The 21,249-nt window shown below is 29.5% G+C and overlaps 6 protein-coding genes across 11 annotated transcripts; 2 read left to right on the forward strand and 4 right to left on the reverse strand.

Moving 5' to 3' along the window:
• Positions 1-232: 232 nt before the first annotated feature.
• On the forward strand, positions 233-1,086 carry LOC119683248. Its single transcript, XM_038096887.1, has one exon. The coding sequence runs from the start codon at positions 306-308 to the stop codon at positions 1,065-1,067; it is 762 nt and encodes a 253-aa protein (XP_037952815.1). The 5' UTR covers positions 233-305; the 3' UTR covers positions 1,068-1,086.
• A 329-nt stretch (positions 1,087-1,415) lies between these two features.
• LOC119683249 (ubiquitin-40S ribosomal protein S27a) lies at positions 1,416-2,658 on the reverse strand. The gene is made up of 3 exons (XM_038096888.1): positions 2,594-2,658; positions 1,903-2,238; positions 1,416-1,631 (listed from the first exon to the last, which is right to left on the reverse strand). The coding sequence occupies exons 2-3, from the start codon at positions 2,221-2,223 to the stop codon at positions 1,482-1,484; spliced, it is 471 nt and encodes a 156-aa protein (XP_037952816.1). The 5' UTR covers positions 2,224-2,238; positions 2,594-2,658; the 3' UTR covers positions 1,416-1,481.
• Positions 2,659-4,062: 1,404 nt separating this feature from the next.
• On the reverse strand, positions 4,063-8,938 carry LOC119682599 (TAR DNA-binding protein 43-like). 4 transcript variants are annotated; one of them, XM_038096081.1, is made up of 7 exons: positions 8,693-8,909; positions 5,925-6,189; positions 5,553-5,860; positions 5,287-5,494; positions 5,184-5,231; positions 4,755-5,122; positions 4,063-4,349 (listed from the first exon to the last, which is right to left on the reverse strand). In XM_038096081.1, the coding sequence occupies exons 2-6, from the start codon at positions 6,163-6,165 to the stop codon at positions 4,764-4,766; spliced, it is 1,164 nt and encodes a 387-aa protein (XP_037952009.1). In that variant the 5' UTR covers positions 6,166-6,189; positions 8,693-8,909; the 3' UTR covers positions 4,063-4,349; positions 4,755-4,763. The 4 variants fall into 4 exon arrangements, with proteins under 4 accessions (XP_037952009.1, XP_037952008.1, XP_037952007.1 ...); XM_038096080.1 differs by having other exon boundaries at positions 4,074-4,371; positions 8,789-8,938; XM_038096079.1 differs by having other exon boundaries at positions 4,074-4,371; positions 8,689-8,909.
• A 1,492-nt stretch (positions 8,939-10,430) lies between these two features.
• Positions 10,431-11,112, reverse strand: LOC119678019. 3 transcript variants are annotated; one of them, XM_038089640.1, is made up of 3 exons: positions 11,002-11,112; positions 10,714-10,913; positions 10,431-10,654 (listed from the first exon to the last, which is right to left on the reverse strand). In XM_038089640.1, exons 2-3 carry the CDS (start codon positions 10,892-10,894, stop codon positions 10,584-10,586), a joined length of 252 nt encoding a protein of 83 aa, XP_037945568.1. In that variant the 5' UTR covers positions 10,895-10,913; positions 11,002-11,112; the 3' UTR covers positions 10,431-10,583. The 3 variants fall into 3 exon arrangements, with proteins under 3 accessions (XP_037945568.1, XP_037945567.1, XP_037945569.1); XM_038089639.1 differs by having other exon boundaries at positions 10,714-10,916; XM_038089641.1 differs by having other exon boundaries at positions 10,973-11,002.
• A 1,955-nt stretch (positions 11,113-13,067) lies between these two features.
• Positions 13,068-20,639, reverse strand: LOC119674459. The gene is made up of 9 exons (XM_038085597.1): positions 20,529-20,639; positions 18,108-18,231; positions 17,873-18,037; positions 17,677-17,810; positions 17,420-17,617; positions 16,695-17,355; positions 15,175-15,188; positions 13,346-14,617; positions 13,068-13,288 (listed from the first exon to the last, which is right to left on the reverse strand). The coding sequence occupies exons 1-9, from the start codon at positions 20,607-20,609 to the stop codon at positions 13,121-13,123; spliced, it is 2,817 nt and encodes a 938-aa protein (XP_037941525.1). The 5' UTR covers positions 20,610-20,639; the 3' UTR covers positions 13,068-13,120.
• On the forward strand, positions 15,801-16,220 carry LOC119678018 (protein FMC1 homolog). The gene has a single exon (XM_038089638.1). The coding sequence runs from the start codon at positions 15,904-15,906 to the stop codon at positions 16,207-16,209; it is 306 nt and encodes a 101-aa protein (XP_037945566.1). The 5' UTR covers positions 15,801-15,903; the 3' UTR covers positions 16,210-16,220.
• Positions 20,640-21,249: the final 610 nt, after the last annotated feature.

Below are 21,249 nucleotides of genomic sequence, written 5' to 3' on the forward strand. Positions count from 1 at the left end.
AAAAGTGATAAACATGTGTGAACAAAAACATAAGTGCTTTGCCTCCAAACACTATTTTTAAAAATTTGCTAAAAAATAATTAAATGTATTATAATCCATTGCAAATTACGAACGTTTTTCTTATAATTCATATTATATTAACTGTATTAAAAAAAATTATTCATTGAATATATATAATAAAAACTTCTGCTTTATAACACTACAAAAAATCTTGACCCACTACGAAGAGACGTCACCTTTTTTTTTTTGTTTTCGCGGGTTATAAATTAAAATCATTTAAAATTGATTAAAAATTTAAAGAAATCATGTTTACTTCAAGCATATGCTCTGGATATGAGTTAGTTTTAGGAGAAATGGCCCACAAAAGGCCCTTTCTCGATAATTTGGATGCGAATATATTACCTTGCGGTGGTCTTAAACCCAAATCTCTTGTGGAAATATCAGGTGCTTCTAATACAGGCAAGAGTTTAGTGCTCAATCAATTAATAGCACGCTGCTTACCGCCTACCTACTTTGGTGGAAAATATTGTGATGCTATTTTAATTGATCTTGGCCATAAGTTTTCTGTTCAACATTTTGAAAAGCTTGTCACACGCGTCATAAATGAATCTGGAGAAAAATGTACACCAGCCGAGAACATAACAGTGATTCATAACTGCTTAAACTCAGTTACAGCGCTTAACTGTTATACTGCAGAAGATTTCGATTTAGCCTTCGATATAGTTGAAGATATTTTATGGGAGAATCAAAATGTTTCATTATTAGCAATAGACACTTTGGATGCCTTTTATTGGGCAGATACGCATAAAAAACTCGTCCGAATGACCACACATTACAATAAATTAGTAACTAAACTGAAGCAACTATGTGAAAAGCATAACATTTGTTGCATCTACACGGTGGATATAAATTATATTGAGCCAAAAACATTGTATCTAATGAAGCAAAACGCATCAACACTGTCTATGATTGATTATAAAATAAAGCTTAAAATGCTTGCAGATGGAACTAGAACGTTGAATGACAGAAAAATCATTGTTGATAAAATGGGAATACATCTTACTTAGATATTTAAAATATAACTTATGTTTCTTATAATTGTTCCTAAATTATTGTTTGAATAAATATTTATTTCGAATTAACTGAATTAAATTATCTATGATTATTAAGCATGCTCTTATTTATAGTGTGTATTAGATTATTTCAACATCAGCTTCTGAATTAGGTATTTAACTAAATTCACTCGACCACTTTTTCTTGGCAATAATCCGCACATGTCATTAGGCTAGTTAGGTATTTAACTAATTTATGTCTTCAAATTCACTCGACCACTTTTTCTTAGCAATAATTCGCACATGTCATTAGGCTAGACTTAGTTTGTAACCACCAACCATAATAGAAATAAAAGTCAAAACTTTGAATAAAATATTTACTTTATTCAATTCATATTTAACCTAGACGCTAAAAAATTCAGCTGACATTTACTTATCTTCTGGTTTTGTGAAAACAAAGGTTAAATTGCATTTGCCACAGTAGTGACGATCTTCATGTGCAGCCATAAAGACTCCAGCGCCACAATTTTCACCAGGGCATTCACGACGTAAACGATGAATTTTACCATTTTCGTCAACCTTTAAAAAATAAAAAATATATTAATAAGCACAAAAATATATATATTAAAACATTTGGCCACGGATGAGATATAAACAAACTGCAACACAATTCGAGTCGTATTATCCATATTTCTTATTTTTAAATCCAAAGCACAAGATAAACAAGACTCAAGAATTCCAGATCAATTAACAAATTGAGAACAAATTAATAACTTCATAATAATTTGTTGTTTATATTCTCATATTTGGCACATGTGCATCCCAGTAGAATCATCAATAATGGCTTTACCTTGTAGTACTTGAGGACGGCTAGCTTGACCTTCTTCCTCTTGTGCTTAATTTTTTTGGGGGTAGAGTAATTCTTCTTCTTGCGTTTCTTGGCACCACCACGTAGGCGCAACACCAAGTGAAGTGTTGATTCCTTTTGAATATTATAATCGGACAATGTGCGACCATCTTCCAATTGTTTACCAGCAAAAATCAAACGTTGCTGATCTGGAGGAATTCCCTCTTTGTCCTGAATCTTGGCTTTGACATTTTCGATAGTGTCCGATGGTTCCACCTCAAGGGTGATGGTCTTGCCCGTTAGGGTCTTAACGAATATCTGCATTTTGACGCAACTTTCCTAATGATTAAAATAAAATATAATTCCAAATTATAAACACGTAAAACAAATTATAAAAAATCTATAAAACAAGTAATTAAAATTAATGTTTTGCAAAAAGTTGTACGAGGCACCGGTCGCACTGCTTATAAAATAAATTATGAAAGTCTCAAAATGTCGGAAAATGAACAAGCGAGTTGGGCAAATTTTTCTTTAAAATTTATTTGGATGAGCTAAAATTACTATTATTTAAAATATATAACAAAAACCGATGCTTATTTCAATTATTTGCGACAATACACTTAATTTTAATTAAATAAATCAAATTTTATGCCTTTTAACACATTTAATTTATTATTCACAGAAAAAAACGCACCTAATTCGTCGAGAACACGATGACAAAAGGAAAGTGCAGAGCCGTCAATTTGAACAGGAAATGAGAGACAGCATGTTTTTGTTAGTATTGCCAGAGTTGAAGAAAACTTTCACATATAGATGGCGTTCGAAAATAATTTTATGTGCTTGTCATTTTAGAGAAAAAATTTAATTTAAAATGATCATTATTTATAGTTTTTAATTATAAAGAATTGTATATTATATAAAGGTGTAGACATAAAAAAAATTAAAAATACATTTGTACCGCATTAAGCAGATTTTTATTATATAATTATTAATATAATTAGAAGAAGAGACAATAGTAAACCACCAACTTTTAGAACTCTTTTATTATATCTGAAAAAAAATTGCTCAAGCTAACTGAAACAAATAAAGCCTATAAATTTAAAAATATAATACGTTTACTCTTTTCAATCACAAAAGCGTAAAAAGTGTATTATTCGATGTTTCAAAAAAATAATAGAGCAGAGTACCTTTCTTTTTTTTAAATCCGACTTAAAATTATTGAAGCTTATCCTGGATTCACACGAGAGTTTTGATTGTGATTTCAGTTAAATTTCTATTGAACGTGTTCTGCTATAAAAATCAAGAATAATTTGATATGACTGGTAAAATTATCAAGGTTTGAATTGGTAGAAAATAGTAATAGCATTTCAAACCCTGAAAATTACAATCAAAACTCTCGTATAAATCTATTATTAATTTAATACTTTTCTGATGAAACGCTGTAACGAAATGATCATATGATATATATATATAGTATAGACTAGTGTTTCTCAATTCGAAACTTACTGAGGACGTACGTCTTAATCGGATATATATTCAAGAAACAGTACCAACATTTCCATAAAAAAATACATAGTAAAATAACATTTTTATTTTTTTTATTTATTTATTAAATGCTAATATAAAAATTATTAAATAAGATCTGATGCATCACAGTATGATGATGCTTCAATACCATACAGCACAGATAATATGAGTATCTTATAAAGCAGGGCTGTCCAGATCAGAAGCGATCGCGGGCCAGAAAATTGTATTAGATTAGAAACATGTAGCGAGCAACAAAAACATTAGCCACGGCCCGTGCTTTGGATAGCCCTGCTATAAAGTATTAGTTTCGTCGACCAATATAGAACTGTATATGCAAAAAACCTCTTGAGCCAATAGATACTTACTATGCATCTTAAATTGATTGTTATGTGGCAGAATTTCTATTTTTTTAACAGTGGTACGGGTACGGCACGAGACAGTGATAGGGTAGTCAGCTATAGACATCATTTTTTGTATGTTTAGCTATTTAAGAGAGCTTAGAATTCTATAAGAAAGTTCCTCTTGTGTAGATATAGTGAATCTTATTCTCAGTTTGTATTTTTAATTTGAATATGAACTGTGATTAATATATATATAGATATAACAAATCAACAATTTTGTACAAAGTACTACATTCAATTTTATATGTTTTATTATTTATTATAGTGTTAATTACTATAAAAATGATTACAAAATCTAAATATATTTAATGTTTTAAAAGACTTAAATCGATTTTACATAATCTCAAATTATGTACATAGGCTTTGAACTAAAAAATCAGTTGATATTTTTTTTAACTTTGATGCTGCATACGTACAATCCTTTAACTTTATATAATATTATTATTTAAATTATCGCAAATATGTACAATGGTTTTTATATACTAAGAAGCCGTGATGATCTTGTCCATTAGTGTGCACCATCTAAATCAAAAAAAAGTACAATCTTAAAAAGAAATTATTCAATTAATATGTGTCTATTTTCATATTTAAAAAAAAAAATAGGTATATATATTGTATTACATATATTATAATACCATATATGTATAATACACTGTAAAATATAATATATTGTATAATATAAAACATTGTATAATATAATATATTGTATAATATAATATATTGTATAATATATTTTATAATATGATATATTGTTCAATATAATATATTGTTCAATATAATATATTGTTCAATATAATATATTGTTCAATATAATATATTGTTCAATATAATATATTGTTCAATATAATATATTGTTCAATATAATATATTGTTCAATATAATATATTGTGTAATATAATTAAAACATTTAAGGAAACCATTTTATACCTGTAGATCTTATGACATGGTACGCAATTGATTGCCCAAAAGATTTAACGCAGCAGCCACAACAGCAGGATTCATTGCTAATGAATTTAAATTCTCACCTCCTCCTGATTGATTTTGTCCTTGATTTGGATGATGGGAACCTTGATTATTATATGACTTGCTGTCCCAAATGCTATTATTGGCAGCATTGCCATTAGATTTGTTCTCCCAAACAGCATTATCATTATAATTTGGCTTGCTACCACGACTAAATGAAGAATTATTGCGATTATTGGAATTATTGCGATTATTATAACCGTTTCTGTTATTAAAACTATTTCCATTATTATAGTCTCCTCTATAATTATTTCTATCTCTTCCTGAGCCACCTGTCAATTATATATTAATAAAATCATAAACATAATGAGAATGTTTATTCATTGTTCTTACGGTTATTTTCAGTTTTTGGAGCAGCAGTAGAAACATGAACGGTAACGCCTGTAAAATAATTAAGATATATTCAAAAATTTATTTATGTTTTATAATATTTAACCTTTTATTTCATGATCTTCTCCACATACTGATTGTGCAACATCCGGAAATAGAAAGGTAACAAAGCCGTATTTACGAAATGGTTTTGGTATGTAAGCATCAGTCACTTCTCCAAACTTAGAAAAATATTTTCGTAAGTCTTCAGTAGTGATATCTTCAGTGCAACGACCAACAAACACTCTATTATTAAGTAATTGCTGCATTGCACCCTAATAAAAGATAATATAAATAATTAGATAAATAAAGATAGAAAAGATAAATAATTACTTTAGAGTTTGGTATTTTTACTTCACACCAGCGACCACCAATCTGATGTTTGGAAGACAAAACACGCATTTGTACTTCATATGATTGAAATTTAATAAAACCAAATCCTTTTGATTTACCACTTTTAGCATCTGTTTTTATTTGTGCCATTTCTAATTCACCAAATGTTTCGAAATATTCGCGTAAGTCATCTTCAGTCGATTTCCATGGCAAGTCCAAAACAATTAAATCAGTGCACTGTGCTGTTTTTACACGCTTTGTTTTTGATGCCGAATTATTTAAGTTATCATCATTTTTGCGTTTATTTTCTAGATAATAATAAGAATAATAATATTAATTAGTTTTGAATGAAGTATAGTAAAAATATCTTACCTGCTGAGAATACGCATAAGTATATATCGTCACCCCAACCACTTTCATTGTATGGCGGAAAAAGTCTTCCTTCATTACAACGTACACCACGCATAGCGTTGGTTTCTGGATTGCGATACTTGAGACCGGTTGCACCAGAGAATTGAGCTTGTAATGTTGACAGCAATAGAGTGCCATCTTCTTCAGTCGGCAACTCTATTTCAGCTTCTTCTTCGTTTTCAGCCACTTGTACATAATCCATGGTTGAGTGTGAAGGTATTCAAAACTTTTGCAGATAAGAGAGTTTAGATTAATATATAATTTAATAGGGTTTTGTGTTTTTTTTATTGTAATTATAACACCTAAGAACATACAAGCACTATTTACATACAATTATACTGATTTTATAATATACAGACAATAAACATTTCTTTTTCATATTAGAACTCTAGAACAAAAAATAATTACTCTTCAATTATAATCAACTTTTTTTCTTCATAAAACATATGGGTTAACCATTCAATAAGAAACCATACTCAATTTATACACAATATACAACGCTGGAAGATTCAAATGAATCCACACCATTAATACATACTACTTTAGTGAGAAATTAAATTTTTTAACTAAGTATATTATTTATAAATTCATTTAAAATATTATAAATGTCATCAATATTATAACACATATTGAATCTTAAATAATTTTATTATAAAGAATAAAACTGACAACATATCACCCATTGACAAGCTGGTTTTTTAACCCATATGTACTCAGAACATACCTTCTTTATATATATATATCAAAATATTTTATTTATTATTTTTATATTAAGTATAGATAGTTTCTGAATAAGAAAGTATGATGAACTTTTAGTTGTTCATTTACTTGCTCTGGAGTCATCACACACTTAGCGAGCAGAAATACAACAAAAACATCCATTATATTGTCTGGAAATGCAACAAGGACAACAAAACATACAACAGAATAAATGGCATCACAACCGAAATAATTCAAGTAGTCCGATGAATTTAACAAGAAGACCACTGACCACTTCACGAATATTTAACTAATTGGAAATATATTATACCTCGAAATTTTGGCGGTTTTTTTTTTATTCGGCAGATTCCTACTTTTGATAGCAATCCTTTTAGTGCCTAAAAAGACATTCTGCAATAGAGAATATTAAACTAAAATTTAACTTATATGCTACGTCGTTTATATTGTGTTTATTGTTGTAATCCACAGGTAGCAGTAAATCTGAGAACATGAAAGGAATCACATTGCGAATGCATGGATTAAATAGTGGTTGGGTAATGCTTGTGCAAAAGGGAAGACGATTATTCGGTAGTGAATTGGGATATGAACATATTTTAAATGAAAGTAAACTAGAATCAAAACTGAGAAGCTAGCCACTTCTAGGCGCACCTCTTCAAGGCTCTAAATTTCAATTAGATTCAGGTTTGCCTTCCCGTTGGAACACACATTGCAAATTGTTGCATTTATGCGCGACAAATTACTGTTTGTTATATCCTGATCTTAATTGAGCTAGGAGAGTTATTGCTACACGTAAAAGAAATCGTTCTATCTAGGATATATTACGCGTGGGCCGATTGACAATTTTGTTGCAGTGCAACTGTAGTCTTGAAACGGAAATTGCATCCGTGTGGAAGTTCAAAATAGACTAATTTATCTATTGACTATAGATATGTTAATGACTGCTGCAATTTCGAAAAACTATAGCACAATTATGGTTTTATAGGTTTTACAATTTGAACATAGATTTTTCAAAGTTTGCCATTCGGAGACACTCTTCACATCACAACAACAGTGTGTTGTTGTAACTCAGTGGGACCTGCTTGTGAAGTCTCTTTGGGAGGTTTCGAACTGTACTTGATCGTCGTTGGTGATGAGTGACTCCGTGACATATGTCGTTCTTGGAACTCTAGCAACTTTTTCGCGATATCAGGCTATCGAGTTGTAGACTTCTTACAAAGTCAGTGTACATCCAATTTTTATATTGATAATACAAAAGATGGTTAATGAAAACTAAACAGGACTTTTGCAAAACCCGATATCTCGAGATATCTCGCCATATCAACATATGGCGTAGTCGAAGAAATAATTTCGAATAGAAAACTTTGTCAAATTATGGCGTTAAAAAATAAGAACCATTACATGATTTGTATCCTATAGTTTATATCGGAACTATAGAGTATATCAGAAGTTGATAGATGTCTAAAGCACATTATGTTAAATATATAATATGAAACCTTTGATAAGTAGCTACACTATAGATGCAATATTCACTATATAACTTAAAACACTTTATATCAGTATTATTATCAAATATTTATCTAGTCACTTTCCTCCCAGTGAGAAGATAATTATTCTTTTCAAAAAAGAAAACACTGGTTTTATTGACCTGTTTTGACTCGAACTGATATGCGTTTTTGCGTGTGTACACTCGGGTCACAAATAATCTTATCAAAATTTTGATTAATTTAAATCATTTTCTATACTATATTATAAATTCAAATATTTCAATGTAATTGATTGAACAATTCTATTAAATACTAATCAAAGAATAAAACGAAATTATCTAACTTTACTTAAGACCTAAAATTACTTCAAAATAAATTATTATAATTGAATCTATTTTACTTATAGGTACAACAACTACTAATTAAATAGAATATAAACTTTCTATATAAAAAATATCGATTATTTAACAATTAAAAGGACATTCTTTACACAAGCATCTCAAAGGACACAAGCTTCTTACGCACGTTTACGTTCAATTCACCAAACTTCAGACTTCAGAGTTCCAAACACGCCGCTTCAGACACAAATACTTTCACTTAGTAAAATAAATTAATATTTACAATTTTCCAATTTGCAGATACGCGTTCATTAAACAAAATTATTTGTTAAAGTTTTATGTGTATAATATTTTACAACTTCCCTAAACGGTAAATACGCACTACACACCGGCAAAATTATTTAATCAATAAAATGTATCCAAACTCAAGTGCGTCACAAAATGACAAATAGTGTTGCCAGTGCGTTTTTTTTAATACTAAATTTCATTTATACACAGTTTACACTTACAATCATGTAATCTATCTCATGTTTGAGGCATACTTAATACTATGTTCAGACAGCCTAATTTCCTTAATTTCGTAAAAATGAAATAAAGTTAATTACGAGAGTATTGCCCCAAATGAATGAAATCATATGTTTATTGTCTATAAATCGAATCTTATAAATTACATGTACCAAACACCATTTATAAACTAGGAAATTTTAAAAGTTTTTTAAAATTAGATAAGTTTAAAATCAATTTGAAGAGCCTTAAAGTAATATTTAAGGTGAAGAGGGTGATAAGCTACACCAATTTTCTACTGCAGGTATGATTTATAGAATATTTCGATTAAAGTAGAATAATAAATTCTAGGACTTCTCTTATAGGATAAATTCTGCAATAATAAATTTTTAAACTATGTATATAAACAATAAGAATCGAATCTTAATTAGAGATTTCTATGCAATTAAATTAAATGTCTACATTACGCCGGAAGTATTATTGAACAACAAAAGTGAAATAAAAAAAAATGTAAAATAATTTATTAAAAATTAAATTAAAATTATTAAAGTTATTAAAAATTATATTTTATTATTAGTTGACATTAGTTTCGTCAGTGCATTCGAGCACTTTTATTCTCTTCTAACTGCGAGGTTTCTTCATATATATATAACACCCCTACGCCTCAACTGGATTATTGTTTATCATTGTATCAGACTAAGCAATAACGTTATTTCAACCACTGTACACAGAAATCACATTGAAAATTTTGCGATGTTTAGCAAAGCACATTTAAATGCTGTACGTTAACCTTCTTCATTGGAAGTTCAGAATGTACCTTACTCAAAAGCATATTTAGTTAGCTGTTTTAATAAATTCTCCTCACTAGCCATATAAATGGATATTGAGATCACAACACAATTAGTAGGGACCACCCTCTCCCTCTTGAGGTGACCTTGTTTCCAAAAAGCCAACTTGAGCTCATATGATGACCCATTGTGGTAAACCCGTCTAGTTATTCTCGTTCCCATTTTTCCTTCCGCAAGTATAACAGCGGTTTTTGCGACATACGCAGCGTTTAAGTATCAGCAATGATTTATCGCTTTTCATACTGATAATATATCATCTTTGAGAATCTGTTCACATCGCAATATATTCAATATCTGTCATCATCATACAATTTAAACTTTTGTCTTTAATTTTTATATAAAAGAAAGAAGATTACCTCCGATTTAAGCACGCAAACCGGAACTAAGAAATTTTCTTGAAAATTGCTATTATATATATTACTATTATCTGAGTGATGTATTTTAACATCGTAACCATAAAAACAGATATTAGAACACATTAATAAGAAATGTTTAATAGTACGAAGGGGAAAAAGATAAAGCACCCTTTTATTGACTTAAGCTTTTAAATATTGGCGATGGGTAATAAAAAAATTGAGTTTTGTAATTTATTTTATTAATTTGCCTGGTGTCATAGGCTTTCACTGAAATCGAACTACATCAATTTAGTTATTTGAAAAATACAATTTATAATTATGACTAACGTCTCCGGCAGCAAAATAAAAAACATCATACTAAATAAATAATTTAATGGTGATGCTCAGCAGCCTCTTTAGCCTGAGCCGCAGCCCAAGCAGCTTTGTTTTCAGGTGAGTTAGCTGAAAAAAAAATTTTTTTCATTTATTAAATCACATAAATATTTTTAAAAGTGCATTACATAGTTTGCTGATTTTATAGAAAACAGGAATGCTAACTCCAATAGCAATAAAGTAGTAACGCCAGATCCATTGGTTCTTAAGGTAGTACTTCAAGGGAAACTGAGCGATTTTAGCAGAAAATGTGTATGGATATTTCATTGGGCGACCAGCGGGCTTCTCTGCAACTGCTTTATCTGCCATTTTTCCTTCTTTTGCTGCACTGCTATTAAAAATTTTATATTAAAAAATTTCAAATTAAAATTCTTATAGTTGTGTAACCTTTCTGAATTTATGAAACATGTACGTACCTTGAGCGAATGGTGGAATATAAGAACAGCTAAAATGTCAAATGTGTGAAATTTCTAACTATTCACAATGGTGGAAAGCAATTGTAAATTCACAGAATTAAATTTTTGTTAATATGCTTTTAGTAAAAATATATGTAAAAATTTTTTATAAATATTTTTTTATTTTTGTTTTTTTGTAGTAGACTACTAAGTTATTTGTTATATATTACTTGTTAAATATTATTTTTATATTTACATATGAGTGTTTAAGGATTATTAGGGCTACCCAGACCAGATGCGATCGCGGGCCAATACAAATTGTACAGATTGAAGGGCCGAAGAAATAAATACTTACATTCATAGTTGTTATTATAAATACATTATAACATTATTAATACGGTTATAATGTTAAATTTAGTTTTATTAATTTTTCAAATTAAATTTATTCATGTAGAATGCCATAATAGTAAAATAATGTGGGTTTACCTTTACAGCTTAAGAAAATTTGTGTAATTGTAGTAGATTAAAAACATGACGCGGACCGCATAAACATTAGCCGCGGGCCGTACTTTTGGCAGCCCTGATATAGTCGATGCTACATGTCTGTACACCAAGTATGCGCTTTGCTATACACTTTGCAATTTTACCGCACTCATGTCTACAAACCGAAATTTGGTACGCATACTTGAATATATACAGTGCCATTTGGTAGCATGCATACTTGGTCTACATACACGTAGCATTGTCTATATCATGCTTAATGCAATGTATTAAAGTGAAGTGCAGTTAAATATTTAATAAAAATTCCAAATATCAGATTTATTAAAAAATTTTTAATTGATTTTTTCACACCTTATATTTAATTTATTTTTAAAAGCATTAAAATTTTATTTAATATTTTTAAAAATAATATGCATATGAAAACAAATTAGTTTTGTGCTACCGTCTTAATAAATAAACAAAATTTAACATAAAATGGAATTTAAAAGAGTCTAATAAAAGTTTTTTTTTTGTTATACATACATTTCCTTTTGTTTTTATTAAATAAATTTTTTGGTAGCCCTTATTTTTCTCATTATGTTATGTATTTATTATTTTTGTTTTATATTTCTTTTTGTTTATTTGTTTTTATTAAATAATTTTTTTGGTAGCCCTTATTTTTCTCATTATGTTTATGTATTCATTATCTCTATTTTATATTTCCTTTTGTTTATATGTTTATGTTTTTATTAAATTTTTTTTTGTACCCCTTATTTTTTTCATTATTTTATGTATTCATTATCTTTATTTTATATTTCCTTTTGTTTATATGTTTATGTTTTTATTAAATTTTTTTTTGTACCCCTTATTTTTTTCATTATTTTATGTATTCATTATCTTTATTTCATATTTCCTTTTGATCGGCGAAATTTTGTATTTGTTGAAGCGAAAATTGCCAATACAAATCGCTGCAACTAAACTGAAAAAAACCCAAGTACTTCCGCTACAAAAGTCCATATGTTTTTTGTTCGACTCCTTTTTTCTCAATTCCTTTATTCTCAGAAAATTATTCAACAACTCGTCACAGGTAATTTTGCATTGTGAATTAGCATTATTTTGACAGTACGAAGTTAAACTTGTAGCTGTGAAGTCCAAGGTGTTTTTGTTTTAACTGACGCGAAAGTGATTGTTTGCCGGAAAAACTTTACTTTTTTAAATTGCGTGTTATTTGAAGATTTTTTAATATGTCAAATACTTTTGAATCCTGTCCATTCTTTCCTCAACATCGGGTTCAAAGTCATAGAATGGCTAAACACATATTCCAATGCAAGTCAAAATACAGAGGGCCTTATTTAGAGAGGTGTTTATACAACGCACAACATTATATACCAGAAGGTAATATGGATCAGCATTTGGAATCCTGTGAGAGTTATCTTAATTTACAGCGCAACTTTAACAGAGGAATACCCCGGCAGGCTACTAATGAATGTCAATACCACGCAACATCATCATAAAATATTTGATTTTATAATAATAATTAAGTTACATATCGTTTAGATTTACTTACTAATGCACCTTTTATATTAATAAATTACAAATAGCGCGTATTATTTTTGTAAAATAAGTGTTTTATTTCTTCTCAACAATTAAAAACAAATTATTAACGAATTTCTACATTAAAGTTTTTTACACATTCATTGGCAATGAGTTTGTGTATTTCATTTACTTCAGCTTGGGTAAGCGTTCGTTCCATATGCCTGTAAGTGATCCTAAAACATAGACTTGATCTACCTGTTTTGGGATGTTTAAATTTGTCTACAAGGCTTATCTGTAATAGAAATTTTGTTCAATATTAAGTGCTTGCATTATTTTAAAGAATATTTACCTGTTCTACTACATCACCGGCGACAGTACGAACCAGATCATAAAAATCATTTGCTACAAAATCTGTTTCTGTTTTTGTGTCTTCGACAAGTGGTAACCAAAACGACAAATCATTCCTGCATTGCGGATATGTTGATATGGACTTATATTTTGGTATATCTACCAAATTTTCTTCATTAAACTGATTTAGAAAACCACTGTCAGTCGACCAAAATAAACGTATGTCAGGTATATCGAATAAAACCATTGCTAAACGTTCCAAACCTACGCCGAAGGCATAACCGATTGAATTTTTGGCACCAGCATGTTGCACGATTTCATTGCGCATTATGCCACTTCCTAAAACTTCTAACCAATTACCTTTATGAAATATTTCTAGTTCCCACGATGGTTGTGTAAAAGGAAAAAAAGTATCAACCCAACGATATTCCACATCTTTACCAAACAAATCCATTGCTAGTCCCTGCAGTACTTGTTTCATTTCATATTCCATCAATTTGACTGCCTCCAAGCTGTGGCAAGCTTGTTTTGTCTGATCTATACATTTTGTTAATGGATAAAAAACTTGTTTATTTGTGTTTGCAGAATTTTCAAAAATGTCTAAGTCGGCATTGCGTTCAAATAATCTTTCTTTAGTTAATAAACGCACCGCATCAAGTTGATGAAATACCGGAAAGTGAGTGCTATCAATTTCATCTCGTCTGTAAACTTCGCCGCAAACAAGAAAATTATCTAACCCACTGGATATCAAGTCCACTTGATGAGCGGTTGTATGTGCTCGTAGTAAATAATTACTATTAATGTAATAACAATCTGATTTAGAGCGACTTACATGATCGGGAGGTATAAGCAGATTGTCAAAATTCTGTTGTATTGTCACTACAGGATTTTGTTTGTCATACACGGAAAATAAAGGATTCCCACGTGAGTTGCGGTAGGCTCTGTAGAAATAATTAACTATTCGTTGTTTGACGATTGAAATGGGATGATGCTTCTGTAGATGTTTATTCATTCCCAAGTACGACAGTATTTTTGGTGTAACATTAGTCATATGATCTGTTATATATTCTTGTCCATTTACTTCTAAAGTTCGTTTCTCCACAGGAACATTTGAAGCAAAACGTTTTACTGGTGGCAATTGTCCTTTGTAATTGTGGAAAGTAATTCCAACTTTCGATAAATATTTTAAACGTTTACCGAAAATCATTTTGTAGTTTATTATAAAGCTCAAGTGTAAGATGTTAAAAAACTTTTTATATTGTATTTTTAAAAACTTTTTTTACTTAACAGCTGCTTGTCAATTTCTATGCACTACATTTTTGAATGCACATATTAGTTTTTAATCAAACATAAATAAATTTGTTAACGGCATGGTGTACACAAATATTTTCTGGTACTAATAAGTTAAAGCCATAAAATAATTTGGTATAGAAATTTTTATTATTTATGTGGAATAAAAGTAAAACGATAATTTTTTTAGCTCAAGGTATGTTTTGCAAACATTAATTTTAACCATACTAAATAATAAATGTTTTCCATAAAACAAAACTCTAGTTAATTCAGTATCGTCATTGCATACACAAAACAAAATGTATGAATTTATGATAGGTAAACGATATTAATTATCATAAAACTGAGTGACTTTAATTTTTTTATTAATTAAAATAACTGAGTGACTTGTTTTAATTTCCATAGTATTAATAAGCTGTTCATAGAAAAGTTGCCATTTAAACTATCCTCACCTCTGGACCTACATATATATTTCTATATATTTCACTTACATCTACTCATCCATTGTGTTGTGAGTATTTTTATACATAACAGTTTTACTTTTGTGTTAAAAGCTAATTAATAAGTATTTAGAAAAATTGTTAGCATAATATGGGAAAAATGATTTTCACGCTTATCGAAATAAAATTGAAAAAGAAACTACATTCAGCAATTAACAGCACAATTATCAGAGATCACAGATTATCACAAGTATCACAGATTATCACAGCACAGATCTGTTCGAATGTGAAAATTAATAAAATTATAAATGCGGCTCTTTCAGAACATCAACAACGTGTCACGCTTTAAAAATTTATGTGTTATGTTCTTGAATTTCATCTAGAGCTATATTTTAATATTTTTTTTAAATAATTTTTCGGAAATGGTTTGAAATTGATCCGTCATAGAAGCTTATTTAGTATTTGATTATTTTATGTTCAAAAATGTAGGAAAATAACAATAAAAAAGTTACAATTGCGCTGGTATGATGGATAAAGCTTTACCACACTAATGTCCAAGATGTATATATGAAATTCGAAAAACTTTTATGTAATAGTTGTACTTTGCTGAGTTGAAACGAAATATGTCAATTTGTATCACAATAACGCACTCGAACAGACCTAATATAAATTATTTGCACATTGTCTTATATTGAACACACCTCTCAGTGGAAAATTCATATTATTTGACATTTCACCGCATCTTGTCAATTCTTTACAGACTTAAGTTTGTAGCAAGTTTAAATTTGCGTAATTCGTTCAGTAAAAATTATATTTATCTGTTTAAAAAATGTCGGCTACAAAAACCATGCGTGCATTGCTGGATCAATTACGCCATTCATTGCCAAGTGGTGGCATAAAACATTCCTTGGCAGTGCGTTACATATTGGCTCAATACCAACTATTCCGTACCACGGATCAACAATTATGTAAAGCAAAGGATGAAGCATTATTCTTGGGTAGAACATATCTGACTTATCTGGCTAGCATACGTAAATATAATGAACTACATAAGGAGTATCATGGACGTGGTGAGAGAAGCGTTAAAGAAACAGCAGATATGGTTGGCTTTAAATTACCCACTGATCCAAAGTAATTCCGATATTTTAAAAGTCGAAAGTAACATAATTAAAAAAGAAATGTTGGAGAATTAGTTGTTTTTAAAATGTAATTAATATTATAATTTATTATACTTTAAAGATTTGCAATGTTATCTGTTATAGACTGCATTATAAATGCTGAAATTGACTATTTATTTTGCTTGTCAGATTTGTAGCGCTAAAACGTAATAAAATAATTAATTCTGCCTTTATAATTTCATACATAATTTACAACTTAAATTTCAATATATTTTTTTTTTCTAACTGGAAACGAAATTGCGTACAATTTCACATGTAATATATAAAATTGTAAATAAATTTTTAGAGAAGTATTCACAGAGTGTAGTTTTCTATGCTGTGTGAATGTTTTAGTAATATAAAAAACAACTTTTTAAGTTTAACAACTAACATTTATTATATATTATATTTTATTTTTATAGTTTTGGGTATAATTGCTGCGGTGTTTGTTGATTAATATTGCCAGACTCCTCTAATATATAATCAGGCTCTGGTATTGTTGGTGGTTTACGAGGTGGTTGTGGTTTAGCTGCCATGTTAGTATATGACCATGGTAGCTGACTTCTTAATTCCGCGCTTACACGTTGTGGTTGGCTTTTATTTGAAAAAGAAGGCGGCTGAGAGTATCTATCGTTTAACGGCGATGTTGGTGATAATTCCACTGGCGATGCACGGTGATCTGCTAATGGTTGGGGCGGATAATCGAGTACATCTGGATGACTAGTTGTCTGCCGATATGTGGTATTATTATTTACAATGTTAGCTTGCGGTTCAGCTTGGCGCATATCTGGTGATGGTGCACTTGGAGGATAAACAGCTATAGGCGCAATTTTATATTCTGGTGTGCGTTCTTGTACATTCAGCCTTAAATTTTGAGGATATTGTGTTTGCTGGAATTGTTGAGGCTGTTGCATTTGCTGTGCAGTTAGTTGAATTTGTGGTTGAGGCTGAATTTGTGGTTGACTCTGAATTTGTGGTTGAGTCTGAATTTGTGGTTGATGCTGTATTTGTGAATGAGGTACAATTACTTGTTCAGTAATTGTAATTTCAGCTCTTGGCGGTTCGTTTCCAGCAGTTGCTGTTGTTGGTGCAGAAGCAACATGTTTTCTACGTTGTGCTGCATTCTGTGCAATTATTTTCAAAATTGGATTATGAAACGTTAAATAGAATTAAAATTTATTAACTTACATCCTGTGCCAATACTCTTGAGAGCGAAAGACAGAAGCAAGCACCAAAAATATTCAAAAACCATATGATTACCACTCTAGAGCTTATACATGTCATAACAATAGCTGGTGTAATGAAGTAAACATCGTATGCCCTTAACTGGTTCATAACTATTTCTGGTGCAGAGATGCCTATATAGTCGAAAGTCTCATCGGCTGACTGAAAGTAATTATACAAGATAAATAAAAAATTTAACTTTTTTTCACAAAAAGTCTTACTGTTGTGTGCACTATATCAACAATATGATAACCAGTTGCTACAGCATCCAGTATGCTTCCAGCTATTATAACTAAAAACCATGGCCAAAAGACGAAAACCGTAAGTATTTTTGTAGTACGGCAACAAATTGTAACTATTTAATTGTAAAAAAATATTATTAAATATAAACAAAATTTTTAATGCTTTTAAACGTACATAATACAACCAGTGAAGTAATAACCCATGCTAAGCTTACAGCGGAATATGTTATGGCAAATATATTTGTTCTGTTAGTAATTTCTTCTGATTTTGCCCAATCAATGCCAATATCGATTGATACCTCTCCATTTATTGAGATAGATGGATTACCACAATCTTGATCTGTGATTGAATTATTTTTTCATTTAATGTCTATAAATTTTTTGAGAATATATATATATTATATGCTTACTTATGAAGTATAATAATTGCGTCACAAATTTAAAAGGCTCACTGGCAATATCGTGAGTTTGATCGTTACATCCATAAAAGAGCATACCCTCTATAGCAAGAGCGATATATGCGAGACCTTCAACCTAATTTAAAAGTGTTAAGAAAATTTTATTAGTTTTTTTAGATAATTTTTTTTTTTTATATTTTAAGTCTAATATGTAAAAAGTGAAATACATAAACGTTTTCTATACTCCATATATTTCAGGACACGTCTATATACTGTCTACCATAAGAGTGTATTAAGTTTACCAAAACAATTGAATGCTTTGGAATATATCTATGAACATATCAATCATTAATATTCGAAATTAGTTTGAAATAAAAATAGATTTAGATATATCTGTGTACATGTATTTCTCTGTTAAAAGGTAAAGACCCTAAATAAAGAATATGTCATAATATGGAAGTAATTTAATTTTATCATAAATATCCGTTAAAATAGATTCAATCAATTGTAGGTTCTATTAGTGTCAATCCGAACATGTAGACCTTTAACTGATTTTATGATAGTTAATATCGTTTACCTATCAACTGCTTTGTATCAACTGCTTGTAGTTGTAATCGATATTAGAAACCGATTATTTTTATTAACTTTTTGCTTACTCTGTCATCCTAGCTTATTTTAAACTTCTGACGGGAGTGGTATTATATCGATATTTCAAGAAAGATATACTCAAATATACCCAATTACACAATATAAGCTGTTAAAAGCTATATATCAAAGCTTAGAGTAGAGTAGTATAAGATGCCTATAGAAACAAGGGAAGTGTGTGACTTCTGTATCTGAAGCTAATGGCACTTAACTGGACTTTGAACGTTCTAAAACCGATTGGTGCGAACGATGTTATAGATCTACATATTGGTATCCGTTGTACATTTGCCTCGTACTTGAAGAAGAATACCTTGTTTTTAATACTGCGTGGTAGACTTTTTATCATTGATCACTATTTTTTCTGAAAGTATGAGCGTAAGAAGTGTAAGTGGTGTATGTGGAAAAGATATAGGATACATAACATGAGTTTGAGATTTGTGATAAATTGAATTTAGAACAAAATTGTGTAATAATGCAGATCGGTTTTACATTATATTTTTTTATAGCGTCACAGTCTTCTGAAATTCACTATAGATAGAATAGAATAGAATAGTTATAGTATTATTTTTAACAAGATTGAATCTGAACAAAAATTACAAAGTCACTGTTTAGTAGAGTGTCAATAAGTGGGTTTTGTCAAGACAATCACCAATTTATCAATTTATTTATTTTTGATCACCACATTATCTAATGTTCTTTTGAAAATGTCTCGATATACTAGATATTTTTAATGAGTTTCATAAAAATTTGTTTTTAATTTTAATTTATTCCATATGATAATCCAAACAATACTTATTAGTTGGTATAAGACTTGTATAATCTTCATCATTATATTATATATCAAATGTTAGTATTTTTTACTTCAAATAATTTGAAATATACTTAAAGCTTATAAGTTGATACTTCACACCTCTGCTTATATTGTTTCTTTTGGTATTTATTATTTAAGTTGATAGTAATTTATTGTAATGGGTGTGCAAACCCAAGCTGTTTCAAAAATCGCTTATCGAAATGATAAGAAATAAAATAAAATTAGCAGACTTTGATAGTTTTGTAGGTTAGAGTTTGTTTTAATTAACAAAAAATTGAAAATTAATAAAAGACTTTTATCGGAATACGAGTTTCAATAGATAAGATTAAAAGAAATAAATTTTAAGAATTCTTTTGTAACCGATATAAATTAATTTAAATATATCATCATTTTCTATTAACTACGTGATTCATAGTATATAAAATCTGAAGGAAGAGGTTAAGAAATTTGATAAGCTATGAGCAGATACTCATCTAACTGATTCTATTAGAATCATTAGAGAAAATACTCTAATGAGAATGTTACTTATTGAACAATACTTTCTTTTCTTATAATATTGGACATACCAAAATGGTACATATCATGTTTGTTATGAACTCACGAATCCTAATATATCTTATACATTTAAATTTTAAAAACATTGTTCAAATATTAGTTTTTATTGTTATTTGTTAGAATTTTTTATGATTTTTATCAAAAATCATAACAATTGTCGGGGTTCTTTTAAATGACTAATTTTGTCCCATTAGTATATTTTTTAGTGTAGATTTTTCTTCTTTTTCACAATTATATTATATTAAAAATTGAATATATAATTTTATAATTGTAATTTGCGATTGAATGCATGTGGGAGGTGTATGGGAGGTGTATGATGTCCTAAAAGCGTGATCGAAGTAATATTTCATAAATCGAATCTGTCGCAGCTGTGGGGAAGATGATGACAGTGCCTCTCGTCTACTATATTTTTGCCCAGCTCATGCACAGTGGCGACTAACTACTTTAAGAGCCCCCTTTCTTGAGGATTTTGACCAATTACAGGACCTGACACTAAATAGCATTTTAGGCTTCGCCAAAGGTTCTAGGTGGTTTTAAACCCTAAGTTTTTTCTATATATACTATAACACAATGGGCCAATAGGCCTAAGTGGATCAACTAAGGATCGCCGGTATAACCCAAAGTAATCTAATATTTTTTTGCTATCCTGACTATGCCTATGTTAATAGATTAAATTAATCTGACTGGGTATAAGGCATACTTTGAGTCTTTATTGTCTTTTTTATTTAGTCTCTATTGTTTTTTGGACCCAGACTTAGATACTGTGTGCTGTGTTTCTAGTACTTAAGCATCCTAATCCATTATTATACATTACTAAATTGTTTTTAATTATCAGCAACCTAAGCTAGTAAGGTAGGGTGTGTGTCGATTTTGAACCAAGAATTCTATCTTTTTAGTTTTTATTCAAACTGCGCTACAAACCAAACTATTGTCGCAGGTGTGAAGTATTGGAACTGCATAAATATAGAAATTTTTAAGCGGTGCACAGAAATAATATTTATTTGTTGTTGTTGTTTGTTGATGTCTTTTCTGCCAAGTGGAGGATAGGGCCTTACTTGTTGCTAGGGCTTTAAGTTTAACTTACCAAAATAACCACTGCCATGAAAATGATAAAACATTTTGCAAATCCAACATTTACACCTT

Source organism: Teleopsis dalmanni, chromosome 2, assembly GCF_002237135.1.
Source record: "Teleopsis dalmanni isolate 2A chromosome 2, ASM223713v2, whole genome shotgun sequence".
Classification (NCBI taxonomy): Eukaryota; Metazoa; Arthropoda; class Insecta; order Diptera; family Diopsidae; genus Teleopsis; species Teleopsis dalmanni.